At 36.9% G+C, this 22,762-nt stretch overlaps 3 protein-coding genes across 7 annotated transcripts; 2 read left to right on the top strand and 1 right to left on the bottom strand.

The window, feature by feature from the left end:
• The first annotated feature begins 3,307 nt into the window (after positions 1-3,307).
• Positions 3,308-6,519, top strand: LOC130999310 (putative late blight resistance protein homolog R1A-10). Its single transcript, XM_057924825.1, has 2 exons — positions 3,308-6,229; positions 6,308-6,519. The coding sequence occupies exon 1, from the start codon at positions 3,635-3,637 to the stop codon at positions 6,224-6,226; it is 2,592 nt and encodes an 863-aa protein (XP_057780808.1). The 5' UTR covers positions 3,308-3,634; the 3' UTR covers positions 6,227-6,229; positions 6,308-6,519.
• Positions 6,520-9,929: 3,410 nt separating this feature from the next.
• LOC130998757 (putative late blight resistance protein homolog R1B-16) lies at positions 9,930-11,207 on the top strand. The gene has a single exon (XM_057924165.1). The coding sequence runs from the start codon at positions 9,930-9,932 to the stop codon at positions 11,205-11,207; it is 1,278 nt and encodes a 425-aa protein (XP_057780148.1).
• Positions 11,208-14,243: 3,036 nt separating this feature from the next.
• On the bottom strand, positions 14,244-20,630 carry LOC130999359 (uncharacterized). 5 transcript variants are annotated; one of them, XM_057924884.1, is made up of 12 exons: positions 20,099-20,630; positions 19,236-19,731; positions 18,530-18,645; positions 18,302-18,421; positions 17,832-17,919; positions 17,372-17,463; positions 17,192-17,296; positions 15,908-16,017; positions 15,011-15,098; positions 14,890-14,925; positions 14,706-14,806; positions 14,244-14,461 (listed from the first exon to the last, which is right to left on the bottom strand). In XM_057924884.1, the coding sequence occupies exons 2-11, from the start codon at positions 19,519-19,521 to the stop codon at positions 14,723-14,725; spliced, it is 1,125 nt and encodes a 374-aa protein (XP_057780867.1). In that variant the 5' UTR covers positions 19,522-19,731; positions 20,099-20,630; the 3' UTR covers positions 14,244-14,461; positions 14,706-14,722. The 5 variants fall into 5 exon arrangements, with proteins under 5 accessions (XP_057780867.1, XP_057780871.1, XP_057780868.1 ...); XM_057924888.1 differs by lacking the exon at positions 18,302-18,421 and having other exon boundaries at positions 19,236-19,444; XM_057924885.1 differs by lacking the exon at positions 14,244-14,461 and having other exon boundaries at positions 14,535-14,806; positions 19,236-19,444.
• Between the last annotated feature and the right edge of the window lie 2,132 nt (positions 20,631-22,762).

Below are 22,762 nucleotides of genomic sequence, written 5' to 3' on the forward strand. Positions count from 1 at the left end.
TCTCCGCCGCACCCTCCATCTCCGTCACCTTCGCACCACCGCCTGTAAATCACCCCAAAACACCAAAAACAGACGCTTTTTCCTAAATCCTTGCAAATCCATAAGTTATTCGAGGAGATTTGCCTTGCAAACACCATAGAGAGGAAGGCAGGGGGAGGAAGGAGAAGAAGAAGGGAAGAGAGATAGAGCAAGAGAGAGAAAGCGTAGAGAGAGAGAGCGAGTCAGCGAGAGGAGAGAGAGGAGTATGAATTTGTGGCTAATTTTTTAATTTTTATTGTTAGGGGTAATTTTGTACTTATACACAAAAAGTGGCCAAATTTTAAAGTTTTTATTTGACTGACCAATTTTTAAGTTTACTATATGAAAGTGGCCAATTTCATATATTGACTCAAATAATATTGTACATTCTTAAGTCAAAACAACCCTTTTGCCTCCGTATTTTCGATAAGGGTTATTTACCGTAAAATATTTATAATTTGCCAATTTTTCGTTTATAACATAACTTTATAATTTAATTAAAAAATATATTGCTAATTTTTAATTTAATCGCAATTGTGGCATAATTTGTATTTTTGTCAAATAAAATTTTAGTTGGCAATTGGAACTCCAGCGTGACTCAAAATGGTAGGTTGCCACACAAGATACATAGTTATACTAATGAAGCCAGTGTCGTTTTTCAACTGATGATTTTGTGGCATTTGACAGAAATTTAAATTATGTCATAATTGAAAATAATTTGAAAATTAATGTATTTTTTAATTACATTATAAGATTATATTATAAATCAAAACACACACACACACACACACACACATTTATACTATATTAAAAAGCCACGATTTCAATTTGAAGCTAATTTCAAATTGTTTCCAAAATTAAATTGCAATTTTGTAGTTATAATAAAGTTGAAGGTATATTTGTAAATTATATCTTTTTTTATTATTTTTTTCTATATTTTCTTATTTATATTTATTTTATTTCTTACTAAAATTATGAAATTCGATTAATTATAAAATATTTAATATGTATATTAAATTAAAGATCATGATAAGAGCTTTAATTTGATATTATATTTTATGTAAATATTTGATTAAAATATAAAAATTATATTATTAAAGATTAAAATATAAAAAATTTCTTTATCCTCTTTATTTTTTCTGAATAAATCTGTGTTTAAATTTTATTTTTATTATTAATCTTTTTTTTAAAAAAATAATTTTTATTATTGTAATTTCTTTTTATTTTTTCAATATTGAGTTTAAATACATTCAATTAAAATTATTTTTGTTACTCCCTTCGTTTACAAAAAATAGTCTTTTTTTTTGTCATTTTGAGATGTCCACAAAAATCAATCCATTTCCATTTTGGCAAACAATAGTCTCTTTTTGTCATTTTGGGATGTCCCCAAAAATCAGTCATTTTCCATTTTTGCAAACAATCTATCACATGGTGGATCCTACTCTCTACTCACAATACGGTAGGGCGTGTTTGATATGGGAGATAAGGCGTGAATAGGATACTTATATGCCCTAATCCATTTGTTTGGTATACCATATAAATAATCAAGAAAGCCCGAGAAATAGGCGGCCCGCTGTTAAAACATTGTTCCTCTTTAGGAATGTTATCACACCCTCATCCTCGGTTAGCTATGCTTGTTTGTACAGTAACCTAGATTATTTTACATCTGTCAGTATTACCCTTCAATTATTTCAACTAATTTGTCTCATATGTTGATTCTATCATCATCTCACGGTAGCGACCTTGGGGATCTGATAGAATTTGGATTGAGGAAGGAGACTGGTGCAACCTTGTGGATCTCACGGGATTTGGACTGAGATGGTGATTGTCAGGTTGTATCAGGAGGCATATTGGTTCGACGACGGCGACGCTGTTGTTGTTGCTCGGTGGATGAAAAGGGGACCGCCCTCTACCACTGTCGCGGCGACGACGACGAAAACAACGTGTGTTGTCGTTGTTTGCCTAAATTTTAGAAGAGGAGCAGCAATTTTGAGTGTAATGATTTATGCAAGAATTGATTTTGTTGAATTAAGATGTTGGGCGGCATTCTGTAGAAAAATAAAAATTGGGTGGTGCTATGTGAAGACTAAAGAATGGGAAAAAAGATTGAGTTAGGCGGTGGCTCTACTCTTTGCATGTGTGTGGTCTGTTGAAGTTCCGTTCAAGCAGATTTTGGAGGCATGGGGTCATCTGTTCAAGAAATTGGGGGTAGTGTTGGGCGGCCGGCGGTGGAACTTTTTTGTGTAGTTGGGAAGTTGGGATTAAATAGAAAAATGTTTATTTTTGTATTTCTTAATTAATTAATTTTAATTTATATAAGGTTAAAATTGTAATTTGCTCATTTATTATAGTTGTATCTTTTTTACCAAACATGAATATTAATTATCTTAGTATTACTATCTTATCAATCAAACATGAATAAATAATAACAATCTCGCGTAATCCATATTATTTATCTAAGTTTTATTTATCACTCCCTATCTCAATTTATATACCAAAGACACCCATAGTTTTCCTTTTGCAACTGATTCTGTTGTTCTGCAGCCTTCAGCTACGGAACCTGGAACTTATGATTATACAAGAATTGGAAATCTTTGCATTACTCTCAGGTACTGATCCGAGGTGTATGTAATTTTTACTACTCTCTTCGTTCACAATATCGTCGTCACTTTTTCTGTTTTTGGTCTGTACGCAATATATATAAAAGCAGAATTGCTTAGCAGAAATATTTTTCCGCCATTTTGCTTAACCCCATATTTAGAAGGTGTTGGTGTTTTTTGTTTCTTTCAAGTAATGCATGAAACATTGACTTTGTTTATTATCTATTTAATTTTTATTTTATCCAAATAATGCATGGAATGTCGATTGTGTTTATTACTACTCCCTCCTTTCCAAAATATAAGATGTTTTAAACCTTTGCACAAGAATTAATTAACATCAAATTTTAAAAACTCATTCTCTTTTCTCACCGGCTAAACTTAATGTACTCCATATCCCAATAAATTTAAATGAAAGATTGATAATTCTTCCCTTTAAAAAAAGTATTTTAAAAGGAGAAGTGATAAATAAAGTTAATTAATATATTAATGAGGGAGTTGGAAAGTGAAAAATTTAATGAGAAGAGTGAGATAATAAATCTTGATTGAAGAGACAATCTTATATTGTGAAACAAAATAAAAAACTTAAAACATTATATTTTGAGAGCTGAAGAAAGAATTATTGCCTCGACCCATTGAAAAATAGAGTAACAAATAATAGAAGTTAGATGTAGGGAGGATAAATGAGAGAATTTGAAGGTGTATTGAAATATAGCAACAATGGTCTCTATTTATAGAAAATAAAAAAATATAAATTTTGATATTTTTAATTATTTTTTAAATATTTATATTAAAAATATACTAATTTTTATTAATTATCCTAACAAAATCTACTTAACCAATCAAATATTGACAAATCGTTGCACCATTGATCCAAACTAGATGAGAGAGAGTGACCACTCCCCAATTTTCCTACCGACAAGACAAAGATGGTCTTAATAATGGCAGCCATATTTACTGAACACCACTTTCCTTTCCTTTTGTTTTGCTTATTTTTCGAGTGAGCAGAGATCTGAAAAATGGCTTACAATCTTCAATCACTCATCACCATCCTCGAAGGGATTCTGGATCCCGAACAAACACGCTGGAATCTTGGACGTGAGAAACCACAACTCCAATCCCTCCTCGAAAAAGCTTCTTACCTGCAGCAGCAGATTCTCGAAAAAACTCCACTACTCTCCAAAATACCAAGCTTGGAGTGCCAAATCAGAGACGTAGCAAATGAAGCAGAAGACATCGTTGAATCTCACATGGTTAGACGAATTTTCTCGATGCATGAATCTTACATGCTTGAACAACTGTTTTCGATGCCAGAAGAAGAAGAAGAAGAAGACACGACACCAGATGTGCTGCTTGTGACACAAAAACTTGATTCTGTGATCGAACAAGTCGTGAAGCTCGTGGAGGTGGAGACAAACAAGAAGCCGACTGGCAGCTCAGTGAGTGGTGCTTCTTTCTCGAGCGTCGTGGTGGGAGTTGATGAAGATCTGATGCAGCTGAAGGATCGGCTGATCGGGATGCAGAGCAAGTTGGAGATCCTGCCCATCGTGGGTATGGGTGGTATAGGTAAAACCACTCTTGCTCGAAAACTTTATCAAGATCCACTCATTCTTGACCACTTTAGCTATCTTGCTTGGACCACAATTTCACAAGATTACAATATGCGCTCAATTCTATTAAGCCTTCTTCATTGCATAACTGGATCAGACTATGAACATGAGGGAGATGGTGAGTTAAAAAATATCTTGTATAGGAGCTTGTGTGGTAGAAGATACATGATTGTATTAGATGATATTTGGAGCACCACATTCTGGGATGAGATAAGGATGTACTTCCCGAACTACAATAACGGGAGTCGGATTGTGATCGCCACTAGGGAATCGGATGTCGCCAAATATGCAGACTCGGAGATTCAGCACCATCATCAGGTGCAGTTGCTGAGCGAGTCTCAAAGTTGGGATCTTCTTAGCCAAATTGTGTTTGGAAAAGAGGATTGGCCTCATGAGTTACAAGGGATAGGGAAGAAGATTTCGAGTGATTGCGGTGGGCTTCCTCTGGCTATCAATGTGATTGGAGGGCTGTTGTCAAAGGTGGAAAGATTGAAAGATGTTTGGGAGAATATTGGGAACGACGTAAGAGCTGCAATTGCTGAATCGGACAAGCAGTTCTTGAATATACTATCCTTAAGTTATAACCATTTGCCGATTCACTTGAAACCATGTTTCCTCTATATGGCAGCATTCCCCGAAGATTATGAGATTGACCACTTGAGACTCATATGCATGTTGGTAGCAGAAGGATTTGTGAAATCGAATGGAGATAAAAGTTTGGAGGAAGAGGCAGAGGATTATTTAAAGTCACTTGTAGAAAGGAATCTAGTTTCGATTATTACAAGTTATAGTTGGTATGGAAAAGTAGAGACCTACAACATGCATGATCTTTTGAGAGATTTATGCATTAGGAAAGCTGATGATGAGAAGTTTCTACATGTCAAGAATTCCACATTCTCTAACCAGGTGCGTCGTGTGAGTATTCACACATCATATGGAATGGAAGATGATGAGTATGCTTCTTCATCAGAGATGTCACTTGTTCGATCATTTCTACTCTTGATCGAGTTGGATAGGAATGTACTTCCCATGGTTTTCACATTAAGATTGCTTAGGGTGTTGGATTTATTGGAAATGCGTAAGATTGAGTTCCCGGAAGAAATATTACAACTTGTGAACTTACGCTACTTAGGTATCGATTGCAAGTCATTGCCAAGAAGTGGAATATCAAGATTGTGTAATTTGCAAACGTTGATTGCTTGGCTACGCGATGGCTCTTGTCCAGCTGAGTTGTGGGAGATGTCTGAGTTAAGACATCTCATCATGTTGGGTGCATATCTCAGGATAGAAGATGATTACATGAAAAAAATTGTTCAGAAGAAGCTGCAGACGATACAGACTGTGATGCTCAGTCGGTCAGTGATTAGAAGGGGTTTCTTGGATAGCATTCCAAATATAAAAAGCTTGGAAATCTGGTATAAGGTTGAAGGCTCATCAGGGATGAGTGACGTAGTTGATCTGAGTCATCTTCACAAACTCCAAACATTTACCTGGAGAAGTTCAGTGTTCAGGAAATATTATCTGCACGTACCCAAATTTCCATCTACTCTTAGAAAATTAAACCTGGATCGTTGTGTAATAACTCCGGCAGCGACGACGGCTCTGTGTGCACTACCGAATCTGGAAGTGCTCAAAATAGAGTATTGTACCTTCAAAAGCAATGAGACAGAAGAAGAAGTAGAAGAAGAAGAAGAAGCAAATGAAGAATGGGAAATAGCAGAAGGAGATGAATTCAACTCATTGCAGTTTCTGCTACTCGTTGGTTTAAAACTGGTGCGTTGGAGAGCTGATGAAACCAACTTCCCTAGACTCCGCCATCTCTTTATACGAGGTTGTAGGAAGCTAGAGGAAATCCCCGCCCGCATTGGAGAAATCCCAACCCTCCAATTAATCCACTTAGAAAGGTGTAGCGGTTCAGCAGTGGCGTCAGCGAGACAGATTCAAGATGAGCAGCAATCTGAATACGAGAACTACCAACTCCAACTTCGTATCTTCCTATAATTCGTCAGTCTTATTTTCACTCTAATCATATTGTTGGGTTTCATGAAACTGACGAATTTCTTGTGTCGCATATCTACACAGCACAGAAAGAGGAAGAGAAAAGAAAGGAAGATGAAGATTGAAGACGACTCAAAGTGGCCACATTTGAAACTCATTAATTAGATTTCTCCTCTCTTGTCTTGTCTACCATTGCTTCATAATTTGCTTTGTTTTTCTCACTGGCTTGTTTTTTCCACTTTTTTTTTTTTTTTTTTTTAGAAGAGCAACTCATTTTCCCTTTTAGTGTTTTTAAAAAGAGGTTATTGCAAGAAAATCCACCACTCACCAAAATACCACATTGTGGCCACCCACAATTTACCTAAATATAAAATAATTTAATTTATTTAACTTATTTTTTAAAATAAATATAAGATTTAGTTATTTTATCATATTCTCTACTTAGTTATTTTTTTGTAATTTTTTGGTAACTTTTTTATTTTTATTAAAAAATAAATTAAAAAATAAAAAATGCAAAAATAAAAAATAAAGGGTTAAGTACCAAATACCCCCCCAACGTTGGGGCCCCTATCGCGTATAGGACCCTATAGTTAGGGTCCGCGCTGTTTACTACCTCAACGTGGCTAAACCTAAGCAAATTCCCCCCCAAACGTTGGGCCCCTATCGCGTATAGGACCCTATAGTCAGGTATTAAGTACCAAATACCCCCCCAACGGTGACTTAATGCAGGGGGGGTATTTGGTATTTGAGGGGGGGATTTGCTTAGGTTTAGTCACGTTGAGGTAGTAAACAGCGCGGACCCTGACTATAGGGTCCTATACGCGATAGGGGCCCCAACGTTGGGGGGGTATTTGGTACTTAACCCAAAAATAAAAATAAGTACAATGTAGAGAATATAATAAAATAATTAAATCTTATTTTTCTTTAAAAAATAAATTAAATAAATCAATATTTTCCTTATTATATTAATTTGTGGGTGATCAGAATGTGGCTGTATAGATTTATTGTAAATTAAAATGCTTTCAAGTAGAGAGAGGTTACATAATATTGAAGTTTGTTGGAGAGTGTGTCTACAAAACTCAACAATTGAAGGACTTATCTGCAAATAAGGATAAGTGAAAGGATGTCAATGCTATTCTTTATTAGTCTATAAATAGTAGTTAGTATTATCTCAATAGTGAGGGGGTGAATATTGAGTTAGTACAGATTGAGAGTGAGAGAGAGAGCGGTTAGCATAGCCATTGTTGTGAGCTTGAAACTCTTGATTGTATCTGTAATCTCAATATTCCGATAGTGAAAGGATCCAGAGGTCCCCTCCGTGGATGTAGGCACATTGCCGAACCACGTAAAAAGTCTTGCGTTCTTTCTTCTCCGTTTATTTCCTTTGTTCTTGTTTTCTTCGATTAATCGCTGGTTTTGTTTGGTTTATCGCGTGAGTGCTGATCACTTGCTCAACAAATGGCGCCGTCTGTGGGAAGACGAAGATCGGCGCAGTAGATTCAAGGATGTCGACAGCAAAGATTGCGGCTGATTGAATCGCGGCGAAGAAGATCAATCGACCGATTGGGGAAATCTGATCGGAGAGACAGTAATTTCTGGTTGAAAAGTTTTTCCTAACGTAAAGAAGAGGAAATTGCCACGGTGAATGGTGAGATTCGCAGGGAATGCGAAAGAAGGTGGATCTGACAGATCGATTACGGGAATCTCACGAGGAGCGGATGCAGATCGCTCTTCTCGATGAAATCGATGGCCGCTTATTCAAATAGTTCGTCAGTTTCGCTCGATGATGAGAAATCAGCGCTGTTGCGGAATCGGCAGCGGTTAGGGCTGTTCGACAGCGATCGGGGAAGAGTGGCAAGGCCAAGAAACCCCAGAGGGTTTTCAAGAAGGGCAAGAAAGGAAGGCAGGGAAACATGGGCTCAGATGATGAGGCTCAGGGGTGTTTCTACTGCGGGAAGCTGGGGCACTGGAAGAGGGACTGCATTGCTTGGAAGAAAAGCCAAGATCAGTCAAATGCCACTAAGAGGGTGGAGTCAGAAGAGAAAGAGCCATGGGATTTCGCGGAAGCACTGAATGTGCTAGAAGGGGGTCTGCAGTGGGTTCTTGATTCTGGAGGTTCGTTCCAGTGAGTCCGATGGAGGATTGTTACAAGAATTGAAGTTTCAAAGGTGGGTACTACAGGTTCTTGGTAACAACAGACTTGTTCTGAAAGGGACAAGGGAAAAAGAAAAAAAATGCGGCTTGATTATCTTGAGGAAGACAATCACAGGGGAATGTGGTTTGACAAAGATAGATAGATCAGTCTGCACGTTTTGCAGCAAGGTTCTGATTCAGGGGTGAAGAAGAACGAACTATAAAGGGAGATGGATTTTATTATCTCAAGGAAGAGACAATCACAGGGATGGTGATTTGGTGCAGGGGAGATAATTCAATCTCATAGCACGAAGAAATAACCCTCTTTTTAAAGGGGTTATTGCCAGAAAATACATATACTTTGTCAATTTTCTGGTTTATATCATGACTTTATAATTTGGCCAGAAAATACATCAAGTTTCAATTTATTCTCAATTATAACATGACCTTATTTAGATTATTTTTCATCATAGATGTATTAATATTTATTGTGTTTATATTAAATTGTTATGTGTAAAATATTTTTAATTGATTGATTAATTTTTATAAATATTAAGTTAAATGATTAATTATTTCATAATCTATATATTGTGCATGTATTTTTAAGCCATCAATATAATATCTTGTTATATATATATATATATATATATATATATATATATATATATATATATATATATATATACATTTTCAACACACAAATGCATATGTATATATATATATAAATTTGATTTTAATATTCTATTAATATATTATATATATAATAAGTATTTATTTATTTAAATTATGAAATTATAAAATATTAGGACCAATAAAAAAATTACGTACATATATAATAGAAACTATGTTAAAAAGTAAATAATATTATATATTATTTACATATAGATGTATATTTATCAAATATATATGTATTTATATATAGTATATTGTGAGATGAAAAGAAAATTAAAAATATTTAATGTATTAAACTTGACATTATTATACTAAATTAATTACAAGGTCATGTTATAATTGAGAATAAATTGAAATTTAGTGTATTTTCTAGCGAGACTATAAAGTCATGTTACAATTAAATTGAAAATTGATGTATTTTCTGGCCAAATTATAAGGTCATGATATAAACCAGAAAATTGACAAAGTATAACCCCCTTTTTAAAATAATAATAATAATAAATTAAATATTTACTATTTACTCATATATTTTATAATCCTAATTTAAATAAATTATAACACAAACTCTGCTCTTTTACCATTCTTCACTCTTGAAACCACCTTCATCAACTGCTCTGCGTCAACTATTCTCGGCCATCACCAAAGCTATCGAACACTAGTCAAATTTCTAGTTTGTGGTGTCAGTCTCCAAAAATTCACTCCGCTCACACCAGATGTGCTGCTTGTGACACAAAAACTTGATTCTTTAACCCAACAAGTTGAGGAGCTCGTTGAGGTGGAGAGAAACAAGAAGCCAACTGGCAGCTCATGGAGTGGTGATGGTGCTTCTTTCTCGAGTTCGAAGAGCGTCGTGGTGGGAGTCGATGAAGTTCTGATGTAGTTGAAGGATCGGCTGACCGGGATGCAGAGCAAGCTGGAGATCCTGCCCATCATGGGTATGGGTGGTATAGGTAAAACCACTCTTGCTCGAAAACTTTATCAAGATCCACTCATTCTTCACCACTTTAGCTATCTTGCTTCGACCACAATTTCACAAGATTACAATATGAGGTCAATTCTATTAAGCCTTATTCAGTGCATAATTGGAAAAGAAGAATGTGACAAACATAATGGAAAGGGAGATGGTGAGTTAAAAGATATCTTGTATAGGAGCTTGTGTGGTAGAAGATACATGATTGTATTAGATGATATTTGGAGCACCACATTCTGGGATGAGATAAGGAGGTACTTCCCGGACAACAATAAGGGGAGTCGGATTGTGATCACCACTAGGGAATCGGATGTCGCCAAACATGCAGACTCCAAGAGTCTGCATCATAAGGTGCAGTTGCTGAGCGAGTCTCAAAGTTGGGATCTTCTTAGCCAAATTGTGTTTGGAGAAGAGGATTGGCCTCATGAGTTACAAGGGATAGGAAAGAAGATTTCAAGTGATTGCGGTGGGCTTCCTCTGGCTATCAATGTGATTGGAGGGCTGTTGTCAAAGGTGGAAAGATTGAAAGATGTTTGGGAGGATATTGGGAACGACGTAAGAGCTGCAATTGCTGAATGGGACGAGCAGTTCTTGAATATACTATCCTTAAGTTATAACCATTTGCCGCTTCACTTGAAACCATGTTTCCTCTATATGGCAGCATTCCCCGAAGATTATGAGATTGACCCCTTGAGACTCATATGGAAGTGGGTAGCAGAAGGATTTGTGAAATCGAACGGAGATAAAAGTTTGGAGGAAGAGGCAGAGGATTATTTAAAGTCACTTGTAGAAAGGAATCTAGTTTCGATTACAAGTTATGATTGGTATGGAAAAGCAAAGAGGTACAACATGCATGATCTTTTGAGAGATTTATGCATTAGGAAAGCTGATGATGAGAAGTTTCTACATGTCAAGAATTCCACATTCTCTAACCAGCTGCATCGTGTGAGTATTCACACATCATATGGAATGGAAGATGATGAGTATGCTTCTTCATCAAAGATGTCACTTGTTCGATCATTTCTACTCTTGATCGAGTCCGATAGGAATGTACTTCCCATGGTTTTCACATTAAGATTGCTTAGGGTGTTGGATTTATTGGAAATGAATAGGTATGAGATTGAGTTCCCGGAAGAAATATTACAACTTGTGAACTTACGCTACTTATCTACCAATTGCAAGTCATTGCCAAGAAGTGGAATATCATGATTGTGTAATTTGCAAACGTTGATTGCTAAGCTAGACTGTGTCTCTTGTCCAGCTGAGTTGTGGGAGATGTCTGAGTTAAGACATCTCATCATATTGGGTATATCATATCTCAGGATAGAAGATGATTACATGAAAAAAATTGTTCTGAAGAAGCTGCAGACGATAGGGAGTGTGAGGATAAGTTCGTCAGTGATTAGAAGGGGTTTCTTGGAAAGCATTCCAAATATAAAAAGCTTGCATATCTCTTATGAGCATGAAGGCTCATCAGGGATGAGTGAAGTAGTTGATGTGTCATCTTCACAAACTCCAAACATTAAGCTGGAGGTCATCATACGATCAATATCTGCACGTACCCAAATTTCCATCTACTCTTAGAGAATTAAATCTGGATTTTTGTGTAATAACTCCGGCAGCGACGACGGCTCTGTGTGCACTACCGAATCTGGAAGTGCTCAAGATGTGGTTTTGTACCTTCAAAAGCAATGAGACAGAAGAAGAAGAAGAAGAAGAAGAAGAAGAAGAAGAAGAAGAAGAAGCAAATGAGAGACGACGTGCTGCAGTCATTACAAAAGTCCCTCAATTAGTGATCAAAGAATTAGGTTGGAATGGTAAAACAATGCATTCATCCTCTTTTTAACGAGTCCCAATGATATAATGTCAATTATATGTAAAATAATCTCTCAATTAAAGTTAGTGGAACTTCACACACGTCCTTTTTAATTTTTTGTCAATGAAGCTTAGCTTAAATGATAAAATTGAGGCACCCAAAAATTCTCTTTTATGAGATATCTTTAATTCAATCCCGCCTACGTGTGGGTAGTTTTTTCCACCTTTGTGAGTAGTATCCATTGCTTGTTTAATTATACATTAAATATCTTTTGTAATTCTAAAGAAAAAAAAAACTTCACTCACGTCCAAATCACAAACTCGTTTAAGAACAAACTGACCTCGCAATTCGTAATAAGTCACAACATATTTGATATAAAATATTAAAGATTATTCTCTCAAAATATATTATGGATAATAACAGTTAAACCGTGATCTTGTTGCAGATGACACCTCTATTTTAAAATATTTTAATAGTATTCCAATATTTCGATTTATAGTAAAAATTCATCTCTCCTATTTTTTGGCATTAGTTTGGAAGTGAGATTTCGAAGTTCATCTAACATCAAAATTCAAAATTGATTGATGGCATTTAAATTATCTAAATTGTCCTCTCTGATTGTTAATTTCATCATTGATGTCTGACGTTGAGTAATTGAGTTGGTGGTTGGCACAACAAAATTAGGACTCCCCAATTAGAGATGACAATGGATCGTGGACCCGATCCAGATCCGTGGATCCAGATCCGTTTTTCAGGGTTTGGATCTCAATTTTTTGGACCCGTGGATCTGGATCTCAATTTTTAAAACGGATGTGGATCTGAATCTTGAAATTTGAGATTCGGATCCGACCCGTGAATCCGTTTTATTTAATACTCCCTCCGTCCCACTTAAGACGCAACATTGCTTTTGGGCACAAGATTTAAGGAGTTGTATATTAAGGAGTGATAAAGTAGGAGAGAATAAGTAATAAAGTGATAAAGTAGGAGAGAGAATGTAATAAGAAAATATTTAATTAGTGATAAAGTAAGAAAGAGAAAATAAAAAAGTGATAAAGTAGGAGAGAGAATGTAATAAGAAAATACTCCCTCCGTCCGCCAAAATTATGGCAATTTGCTTGGGCACGAGATTTAATAAAATTGGTGATGATTTTGATGTAGTGGAGAAAGGGTCCCACCACTTTATGAGATGAGTGGTTGAGATTGAATTTTGAGTGGTTTTTTTATAAATAAAGAGTGTTAGTAAGGATAAAATATTAAAGAGGATGGTGGGACCATTGCCATAAAAGAAAAGTGACATAATCTTGGCGAACGCCCGATATAGTAATTGTGACATAATCTTGGCGGACGGAGGGAGTATTTAATTAGTGTTAGTTTTTGCCAAATAAAGAATGTAGCATCTTGGTTGGGACAACCCAAAAAGAAAAATGTTGCATCTTGGGCGGGACGGAGGGAGTATATATTATTTATTTTTTATATTTATTTTATTAATAATATTAAATATATTAAAAATTAAAAATAATACACAAATTAGAATTACAAATTAAAATACTTTGTTTTATGCAATATTTTTTAAGAAGAAAATTAAATGTTGTTGATTTTGTGACTTTTTAATTTAATTTAAAAATAGTAGATCCATAGATCTAGACCCGCGGATTTGACGGATCTGAATCCTAAATTTTAAGATCCGCAGATCTAAATCTGAATATGGTATTGATGAGATCCAGTCCAGATATAGCCTGTTGCCATCCCTATCCCCAATAGTTCGTGTAGCAGTTCAATACATCCAACAAGAAGACTGACAATATGGAAGGATAATTCAGACAATGAGCTTCAAAGTACTTAATAAATTTTAAGTTTTTAAGTTGACTGAAAGTCCAAATCTCAACTCCGAACTCACAAAAATTTAGAGAGATGAATTTACTGCAAATCAAAAAATTGGACATTTCGTCCCCTTGGGATGGCCTAGTGGATGGGGTGGTTGCCTGTTAACCAAGAGGTCACAGGTTCGAGTACTCTCGGCCACAATACCCACCATAGGTGGGGGGTATGTGTGGTTTGTATTATTTAGTAAGAAATTATTCATCAAAAAAAAAAAAAAAATTGGACATTACTGAATGTTTTGAATTTTTTTGGTCTAACTTGCAACAAGATTGAAAGAGTGAGAATTAACTAGCAATTGTCAGATTATCTCAAAATATTAAGCACAAGGTGCAATAATACATAAACCAATGCGAAATCAAACTGGGTGAATAAACTATTCTGTATAAAAGGTAAGCTACGTTGCAAGCATCAAACTCTCATTTAAAAAAACATTGTCATACTATATAAATATGAGCCCAAGAAAAGTTAAGCTGGCCACATTAAAAGTTTATCTTAACTCCACTCACAAATAGATGGGGGCTAAACTAAATCCTTAAAATTCCAAACATGAGAGAAAAAAAAATCCTCTTAAAGACTCATAAACAAATACAATATCCAATCCTTGATAACAAAGTGAAAAAACATTCCCAAAAACAGACCCAATATCCAATTTTTGATTCAGAGATGGCCAGTGTTAAAATATGTTTCCGATTACACATTGATTTCTCTATTCAATATCAACTGCACAATGACCTTAGTATTGGGATGCATCACATCACTGGAATAACTGCAATTTTTTAACTAGTGAGATCCAAAACGTTGATATTTGAACACCAGACATTATGATTTTCAGGGGAGAATAAAACAAAATCTTGTGTGCATATAGCAAAAGAAGTTTTGCAAAGAACTACAATTAGAATTTAAAAACTAACTACTAATTGGTAATTAAAGCTTGAGGGAGAGTTGTTTTCCTATTCTAGCGCCCTAGGTTCTACTTGTTTCACTAATTCAAATCCAGCATGAACAAATACCTCTCAAGAAGCGCCTTCTAGCGTGGGACAAACCGGGCAATATTAGCTAGTACTGTCCTTAAACTTCGGATACCAGCCCCAGTTTTCGAGCTTATCATCATCTGTAGTTAGACAAGGTTATTGTAATTATGATTCATATTATAGAATAAAACTACACGTAAAGAGAAATTATTGATGTCCATACCAAAGGCTGAACTGCAGATTTCTTTGCTTTGAGGTTCTGTAAGATCATAGATGATGTTGCTCCAGTCAGAAAAGCATGTATGGATGTGATTTCTATACTATTACACGTCTACAATACTTACCTCTTCAATTTGCATTGCTCGTCGCGCCACATCAATTGGAAAGACCAAATCAGTTTTTGTTAAAACAATTTGATACTTTGTCTCATACCTGCACATTTAAGATGAAGAAGGGTTAGCAAAATTCTCATTAGTGGAATTAACAACAAACTAGCAGCAAATTGATTTTCAGGATGATGCTCCATCAAGTCACTAAAAACAATTGTACACATAATCTAAATCTTCAATAGCCCACTTATTTTCGCAGTTGGCCTGTTTAGCATTACAGACATAATACTCCCTCCGTCTCTTAAAATTATGCATGATTGACTCAGGCACGAGTTTTAATAAAAAGTTGTTTGAAGTAATGATAGTGGAGAAAGGGTCCCACATTGACGGTATTGTTAAGTAGATTGTGGGTAAATAGTGGAAGTTAAAAGGGTAAAATTATAAGAATTATATGTGGGGTAGTGTCCAAAAATAGAGTATGCATAAATTTGGGGGACATACCAAAAAGGCAAGGTATGCATAAATATGGGGGACGGAGGAAGTATTAAATACTCCATCCATCCCATAAAAACATGCATGGTATGGGACCACATGAGTTTTAAGAAATCTTGTAAAATGTAGTGTGAGTGGAGAAAGGGTCCCACATTGATTGTGATGTTTAGTGGGAGAGTTATTACCAGGTATGCATGTTTTTATGGGACGGAGGGAGTACAATTTACAACATATGACTAATAAATACCCAAGGAAAAATATAAAGAGTAAAGCAACTTTGGACCACCTCTGCCATGTGATTCAACCATTTATAATATAAAGTTATGGACATCACTCTGTCACTGAAATTCACCAATAGAAAGATTTTGCAACAGAAAAAGAAACACACGATGATGGAGGTCGTGCAAATAATTTATGTACCTTTCCATCAGATCAATAAGTTCAAAATCCCTTGGCTTCATACCCCATTTTGTGTCTATAAGAAGGCATACCCGCTTTAGACCAACACGTGTCATGACATACTCTTTTACCTAAAAAGGATTTGCGACATAAAAAACGCAACAATTAGAAACTGAATGTAATCTACACCTTGACAAAATATATCAAACAACGCAAAGAGAAATCACCAGCATATGAAACCTCTAAAGAAAGCTTAATCACCATAGTTGAACAGGAAGATGTTAATCTAGTTTATAGAGAAAAGTATTCAACTTAAAATCTTTTGATTGCATATGAGGCATTCAACAAGAGACAAGTTAATTTTGATTATCCTTTTTGTGAATGGACAAATGTGATAAGAATGAAACTGTAACGTTAGATTTTCAAATCCTATGGCTGATATTTACCTAGAGGAGGCGAATTTTTACCTAGGTTTGAATCCTGAAGGAATCGGAAATTGTATCAATTAATTGAATACCATTATTCAATCATTATAAGAAACTTACGCAACACTATATACTGACTTATGCATTATTTTCATTTCTCACGAAAAATAGCATTCTCACTATAACCTAACTCTCTCTCTCTCTCTCTCTGTATATATATATATATATATATATATATATATATATATATAATGTGTATTTATTGGATGTAACTTTGTTTCCCATGTTCGAAATGTTTTCTCATTAAGACCTCACCTAGCAAAACATCATGCGAGGTAGGCATCCAAACATTAACAAAAATTGATTTTTTTTAATATCACTTTATCCAAATTGGTCTCTGATACTTTAATAAAGGTGTAATTGCATTAACATTTGAAGAGGGTGCTTCCTTCCCCGTACAGAGGGCCTGAGTTGAAGTGTGAGATTATGTTTGCTTCTTGTGCTTGTTCTCAACCCTCACATACCTCACATAAATCATAAGGACATGATGTCATATCGTGCTATGATCACTAATCCAAGCTCATCATTGACAAGCTAGACCTAGTTTTCCCTTCCTTCTACAGACAAAAGTTGCTGATCACCATCATCATTAACCTTTAGTTTCTTGAAATTTTCCAGTATAAAATGACTTTCTTTTTTCCACTTTTTCATCTTACCTTTTCAAGAAATTGACAAATACTAGTTTTCTGTTCTTAGGAGTGACCGAACGTGTGATAATCACCAACAAATCACAAGAAATCCAGAATGGCTGAAGGAAAATTAGAGACAGAAATAGAGATGTGAAATGGAACAAAGTTGTAGTGCTTGTTAGAATACTCACAAGTTCCTCCCATGCTTCTTTCACCTCTTCTTTGGCATAAGCAAAACCATATCCAGGCAAATCCACCATACATAGCTTCGGTCCAAGCTTAAAAAAATTGATACTCTGCAAAAGGATGGTAAAATGTTAGTGTGCGTGCATATATATTTTGAGTGTTAGCAGTAACAACACATGCAGCACCTGTGTGAGGCCCGGCTTGTCTGACGTCCGTACAACACCCCATTGCCTCGTTAGTGCATTGAGCAATGATGACTTTCCCACATTTGACCGGCCTAACAGAATAAACAGTCCAAAGTAAGTACTAGAAACTTATTCTGAAATGAAGCTGAATGTTTTCCCAGGAAGTTTGTAATATAAGTTCCATAACATTAAAATCCAAATCATCTTGTAAGAAAGACAACAATACAAGAGCCCTAAGATAAACTGGACCAGCTATTTGTCTTTTATCTATACTTCGGTCTTCATGCATTCAAATTTCATGTGCCATAACTATTTGGAAAGTATAGTATACATAGGAAAGCAGTCTTAAAACAGGAAAAAGAACAAAAACGAGAACTGTGCTCAAGGAAATGCAAAATCCAAAAAACCAACTTTTCACTCTATTTATATTGAAAGGAGGTGACTAATATTACGATTCTACCTGCAAATGCAATCTCAGGAAGATCAGGAGGGGGAAATGATGAGGAAATCTTTGCAGCAGCAAAGAATTCTAATTTGTTTCTAAATGCCTGCAACGTGATCAAATTAGCAAGAGTAAGGATTCAATGTAAGATCCAATAACAGTTTTAGACAACCACATCACATAGCATATTTTTTTTTATAAATTACACAAGTACATTTCAGGTAATTATAATGAAAAAAGGAGAAGACGTCATGCAATAAAAGCATAATATTGAATATATGTTAGTTTGGCTAGCATCAGAAGTCCGAATTTCATGTTAAGCAGATGATAGTAGGTATCAAGAATAATGGGAAGAATCAAAGACAGGTGATATTCCAGCCTTGTTTTCCAACAACCCACCATTCACCCCATTCAGCCTTAGTCAACTTCAAATATCAAACATGAACATGGTAGAAACAATTCAAAATTGGAAGAGAGTAACTCCATACTGGTACTTCGATCCGTTCTCTTTCTGGAGTCGTTGAGAAGGGTATGTTGTCTAAAGGAGCAGGAAGCTCAATGTCGTAGCCAGCTCTCCTAAATACAATTTCACGTCTACGTCCTAATAACTGGATAAAGATTTTCCAGAGAAAAAGAAAAGAATCACAACGTTAACAGTTGAGAATGTAACTAACTATAGGAGTTGCCAATGACATATAGGCTGAATGGGTTATTACATTGTCTTCTACAAAGGAAAGGATGGAGGAGCTAGGACATATAGCACGAAATTGCGCATTCTTTGACATTTGAGAACCACTGCTTTCTGTCTCATCCACCTTCCCCTGATTATTACCTGGACATCATGCATAGAAATCAAACTTAAGAAGCCAAAAATTCATTCATCATTTATGGTTTTGTACCAGAATTTGGGTTTGGCACGGCTCACTCAACTGAAAGGATTGTGCCAGCCCCTAGTTGTAATGACAAATATATTCTTTTAAACAAGTGAAGCTAGTTGTTTTTCAATTGAAGGTAACACTAATCTGCTACCGTACTATCAAAATTAGGATTTGCTTGGGCTGATAAAAATCCAAAACCACAAGCTTGATCCGTAAGACAGTAGGAGCTGAATGAGTACCATATCGATCTCTGGGTGAATAGAATCCAAAGATAATTTTGCTTTGCCTCATGGATTTATAAGAGATTAAAACCTCATGATAATGCAATTCATAATTCAACTGGTAAGAAAATCTGATGTAACCTTCCATTTTGCCAAATTCTGGAAGTCAAAATCCTTTACTAAGGAAAACAAAGGAACATGTATCAAAATAACATACAAAACTAATGGAAGATTGGTATTCTTTTGACAACTAAAAATAGAAATCATGAATTCTAGACTGGTACAGAGACAAGGCTAGCCATTAGAAGAAAAACCATACTGACCTTGATCAGATATGCTATCATCCAATCTCTTGTTTGATGTATCATAAGGATCTATCCGGATACCTCGTTTTTTCTTCTTAGGTGGTGCCTCTGTTAAATCTGAACCATTAACCAAGGCCTTCATTCTCTGATCCTTTCTATTGTGACGGACAGAACCAACTGCATTTATTCTCTGATTCAACTCCTTTTGTGTGGCCAAAGGAGCTTTCCTGTTATCACTTATCTTTGATATTACATTCCCTAAGCCATTGTCTCTAACATGTTTTGGCTTATCAGCACGCCCCATCTTACCGTTCTGACCTCTCTTATCAAGTGATTCACTTCCTCTGAATTTACCACTCTCTGTCACTGATTTGTTTCTGCTAGAGACCTTAAATTCATAATCCTTTCCAAGTGATTCACTTCCCTAGAGATGGCCTAGTGGACACCCTCGTTTTCTTTTCTCTGGCGCGCTATGTGCAAAGCGCAACCAAACTCTTCGTCTTCTTCAAGGTCTCTAGCAGAAACAAATCAGTGACAGAGAGGGGCAAATTCAGAGGAAGTGAATCCCTTGATAAGAGAGGTCAGAACGGTAAGATGGGGCGTGCTGATAAGGCAAGTGACAGAAGGCAAGTGACAGAAAATTGGCTAAACTCAAGTGACAGTAGATGAGGCCAAACTTAAGACCAACAATTATTCAAACTTAAGTAGTAGATGAGGCGTGTGATTCTAGCATGCTCACGGATTCAATAAACAGATTTCTAACAAAATTCTAACAAAATATGCTCACATGCTGACATGATTCACAAAATATGCTCACATGATTCAATAAACAAATTCTAGCCAACAGCCCAACACACAGATTTCTAACAAAATATGCTCACATGATTCAGACGGAGGGCGACCGGCGGCGTGCGACGAGCCTGGCAGACGTTGACGGCAGCAGCAGATGGAGAGGCTGTCGACGGCAGCAACAGACGGAGAGGGCGACGCTAGAGGTGCAGACGGAGAGGGCGACGGGTGCAGACGGCGGGGCGGCAGCAGACGGAGAGGGCAACGCCAAAGGTGCAGACGGAGAGGGCGGCGTGGTGCACACGACGGGGCAGCAGCAGACGGAGGGCGACCGGCGACGTGCGACGAGCCTGGCAGACGTTGACGGCAGCAGCAGATGGAGAGGCTGACGTCGACGGCAGCAGCAGACGGAGAGGCAGACGGAGAGGTCGACGCTAGAGGTGCACACGACGGGGCATCAGCAGACGACGGGGCAGCAGCAGACGGCGCGGCGGCGCGGCGTGCGTGGAGAAGAGGAGAAGAAGTGTGTGGGGGAAGAATAGGGCAGGCGCGCCGCTGGAAGCTTGGAAATTGAATCGAGTGACAGATCTTGAATTGGGAATGGAATGGAGGCGCGATAGTTTTTCCAATAGGTTAGAATAGTTTTTTTAGGGTTAATTACGCCAAAAACCATGAACTATACCTCCATTTCCAAATTTACCATGAACTTTGTTTTTTATCAGCAATTCCATGAATTTAAAGGGTTGATTAATTTTTCCATGACTTTCAAAAATCCCCAAATTGAATGCTGACATGGCATCGCCGGCAATGACATGGCATCGCCGGAACTGAATCAAAACGACGCCGTTTAGTTGGGGGGTAAAACGACGTCGTTTTGAGCCCCAACCATGCCTCCTAGCCGGGAAATTCACTAGACGTCATCGGGACCGGTTGGCGGTGGGAGGAGGGAGTCTGCTGCTCGCTGGAGTCAGATTTTCGCGGCGTTGGGAGGAGGGAGGCGGTCCTAGGGCCACATCTTCGCCACCAGGTCGTGCGCCGCCGTCGCGATTCTGAAATTAAGATCTGTGGCGCGGCGCCGGTGGTGGGAGGAGGGAGGCGGTCCTAGGGTTTCAATTTAGGGGTGGGAGGAGGGAGGGAGACGGCGGCTCCATGTGCTGCTGTTAGGTCGCAGGTTGGATCTGCTGTCGCGCCGGGCTGGGAAAAAGAGAGCCAAAGGCGGCGAACTCAATTTCAAGCGACAAGAAGAAGAAGAAGAGCAGAAACGAACCGCATGAATTCGTGTTCTGCGAGGTCTGTAAATTGAACCACAACCACGGCCGCTGCCACAATTATTTGCCAAGCCACAAAAATTCGCTTTCCAGCCTCCTCTCGCGCTTCCAATCGAAGCTCTCCGACGACGTCAAATTCTTCCTCAAAACTCCGATGCCGATCCTTCCCGAGCTCGCGCACCAGAATCGCCTCTGGTGCGTGTTCTGCAATTGCGACATTGTTGAGCTCGATAGCCAATTCGCTTGGTCGGTAACTCGAGAATTTTGCATCAATTCGTTGCTTTGATTTTCCAGATGTTAATTGTTTTGGTTCTGTAATGTGTTTGAGGCGGTCCTAGGGTTTCAATTTGGGGGTGGGAGGAGGGAGGGAGACGGTGGATCTAGCGTGGTGGTGGCGCGAGGGGGAAGATGAAGGTGGCGGATCTGGTGTGGTGGTGGGAGAACGCAGCAGAGGGCGGCGGCATAGGGTGGCTGATCTGGAGATGGTGGTGGAGAAGGGTGGCAGGGCGGCGGCGGCAGAGGGCAGTGCCCTGTCGGCGCCATGTCAGCCCGTAGTTGCCATGTGTCAATTTTCAGTCATAGTAGGCGCCATGTCGGCGCCATGTCAGCTCGTAATTGCCATCTCAGCTCGGAGCTTCACCGGAGCAAAAAAGCATGGAAAAATTGATCAACCCTTTAAATTCATGGAATTGCTGATAAAAAACAAAGTTCATGGTAAATTTGGAAATGGAGGTATAGTTCATGGTTTTTGGCGTAATTAACCCTTTTTTTTACTATTTTTTTAAAAAGAGGGTTAAAAAATTAAATTCTACCAAAATTATAATTAAAATGTTAATATTCTATATATAATATAATATATATACAATTAGGATCAGAATAAGATATTATAAAATTATAATTAAAATATTATATATATATATATATATATATATATATCGAATCGAATATCATAATTTCATATACGTATTTGAATAATAATCGAATCGAATCAAATATTTGTTATCGAATACGAATCGAATAATTTCGAATACGAATCGGGCAATTTCGAATCGAATCTCGAATTGAGCAAAAATATTTGATTCGTTTACAACCCTACTCCAGCGTGACTCAAAATGGTCGGTTGCCACACAAGATACATAGTTATACTATTGAAGCTAGTGTCGTTTTTTAACTGATGATTTTGTGGCATTTGACAGAAATTTAAATTATGTCATAATTGAAAATTAATGTATTTTTTAATTAAATTATAAGATTATATTATAAATCAAAAAATGGATAATTATGAATATTTTCCGACAATAATCCGTTTTCGATACATTACTTGTTTTTATGCACTTTCCAAACAATATATTAAATATAGAGAAATATTATCTAAAAACATTATTTAGATTTTACTTGAATGGGAATCTCTTTCTTTTAAAGAATCTCCCGCTGTTCGGAGCTATAATACAATATCTTTAATAATAATGAAATAGGCAGATTCAATTT

Source organism: Salvia miltiorrhiza, chromosome 8, assembly GCF_028751815.1.
Source record: "Salvia miltiorrhiza cultivar Shanhuang (shh) chromosome 8, IMPLAD_Smil_shh, whole genome shotgun sequence".
In the NCBI taxonomy this organism is placed as follows: Eukaryota; Viridiplantae; Streptophyta; class Magnoliopsida; order Lamiales; family Lamiaceae; genus Salvia; species Salvia miltiorrhiza.

Excerpts from the sequence above, each read along its gene's own strand:
- LOC130998757 (XM_057924165.1), top strand. The coding sequence starts at position 9,930 with ATGCAGAGCAAGCTGGAGATCCTGCCCATCATGGGTATGGGTGGTATA.
- LOC130999359 (XM_057924884.1), bottom strand. The coding sequence starts at position 19,521 with ATGGGGCGTGCTGATAAGCCAAAACATGTTAGAGACAATGGCTTAGGG. Across the intron at positions 18,646-19,235 it reads TGATAGCATATCTGATCAAG|GTAATAATCAGGGGAAGGTG; the intron begins GTCAGTATGGTT and ends CATGATGTCCAG. Across the intron at positions 17,464-17,831 it reads TCCTGAGATTGCATTTGCAG|GCCGGTCAAATGTGGGAAAG; the intron begins GTAGAATCGTAA and ends TTATTCTGTTAG.
- LOC130999310 (XM_057924825.1), top strand. The coding sequence starts at position 3,635 with ATGGCTTACAATCTTCAATCACTCATCACCATCCTCGAAGGGATTCTG.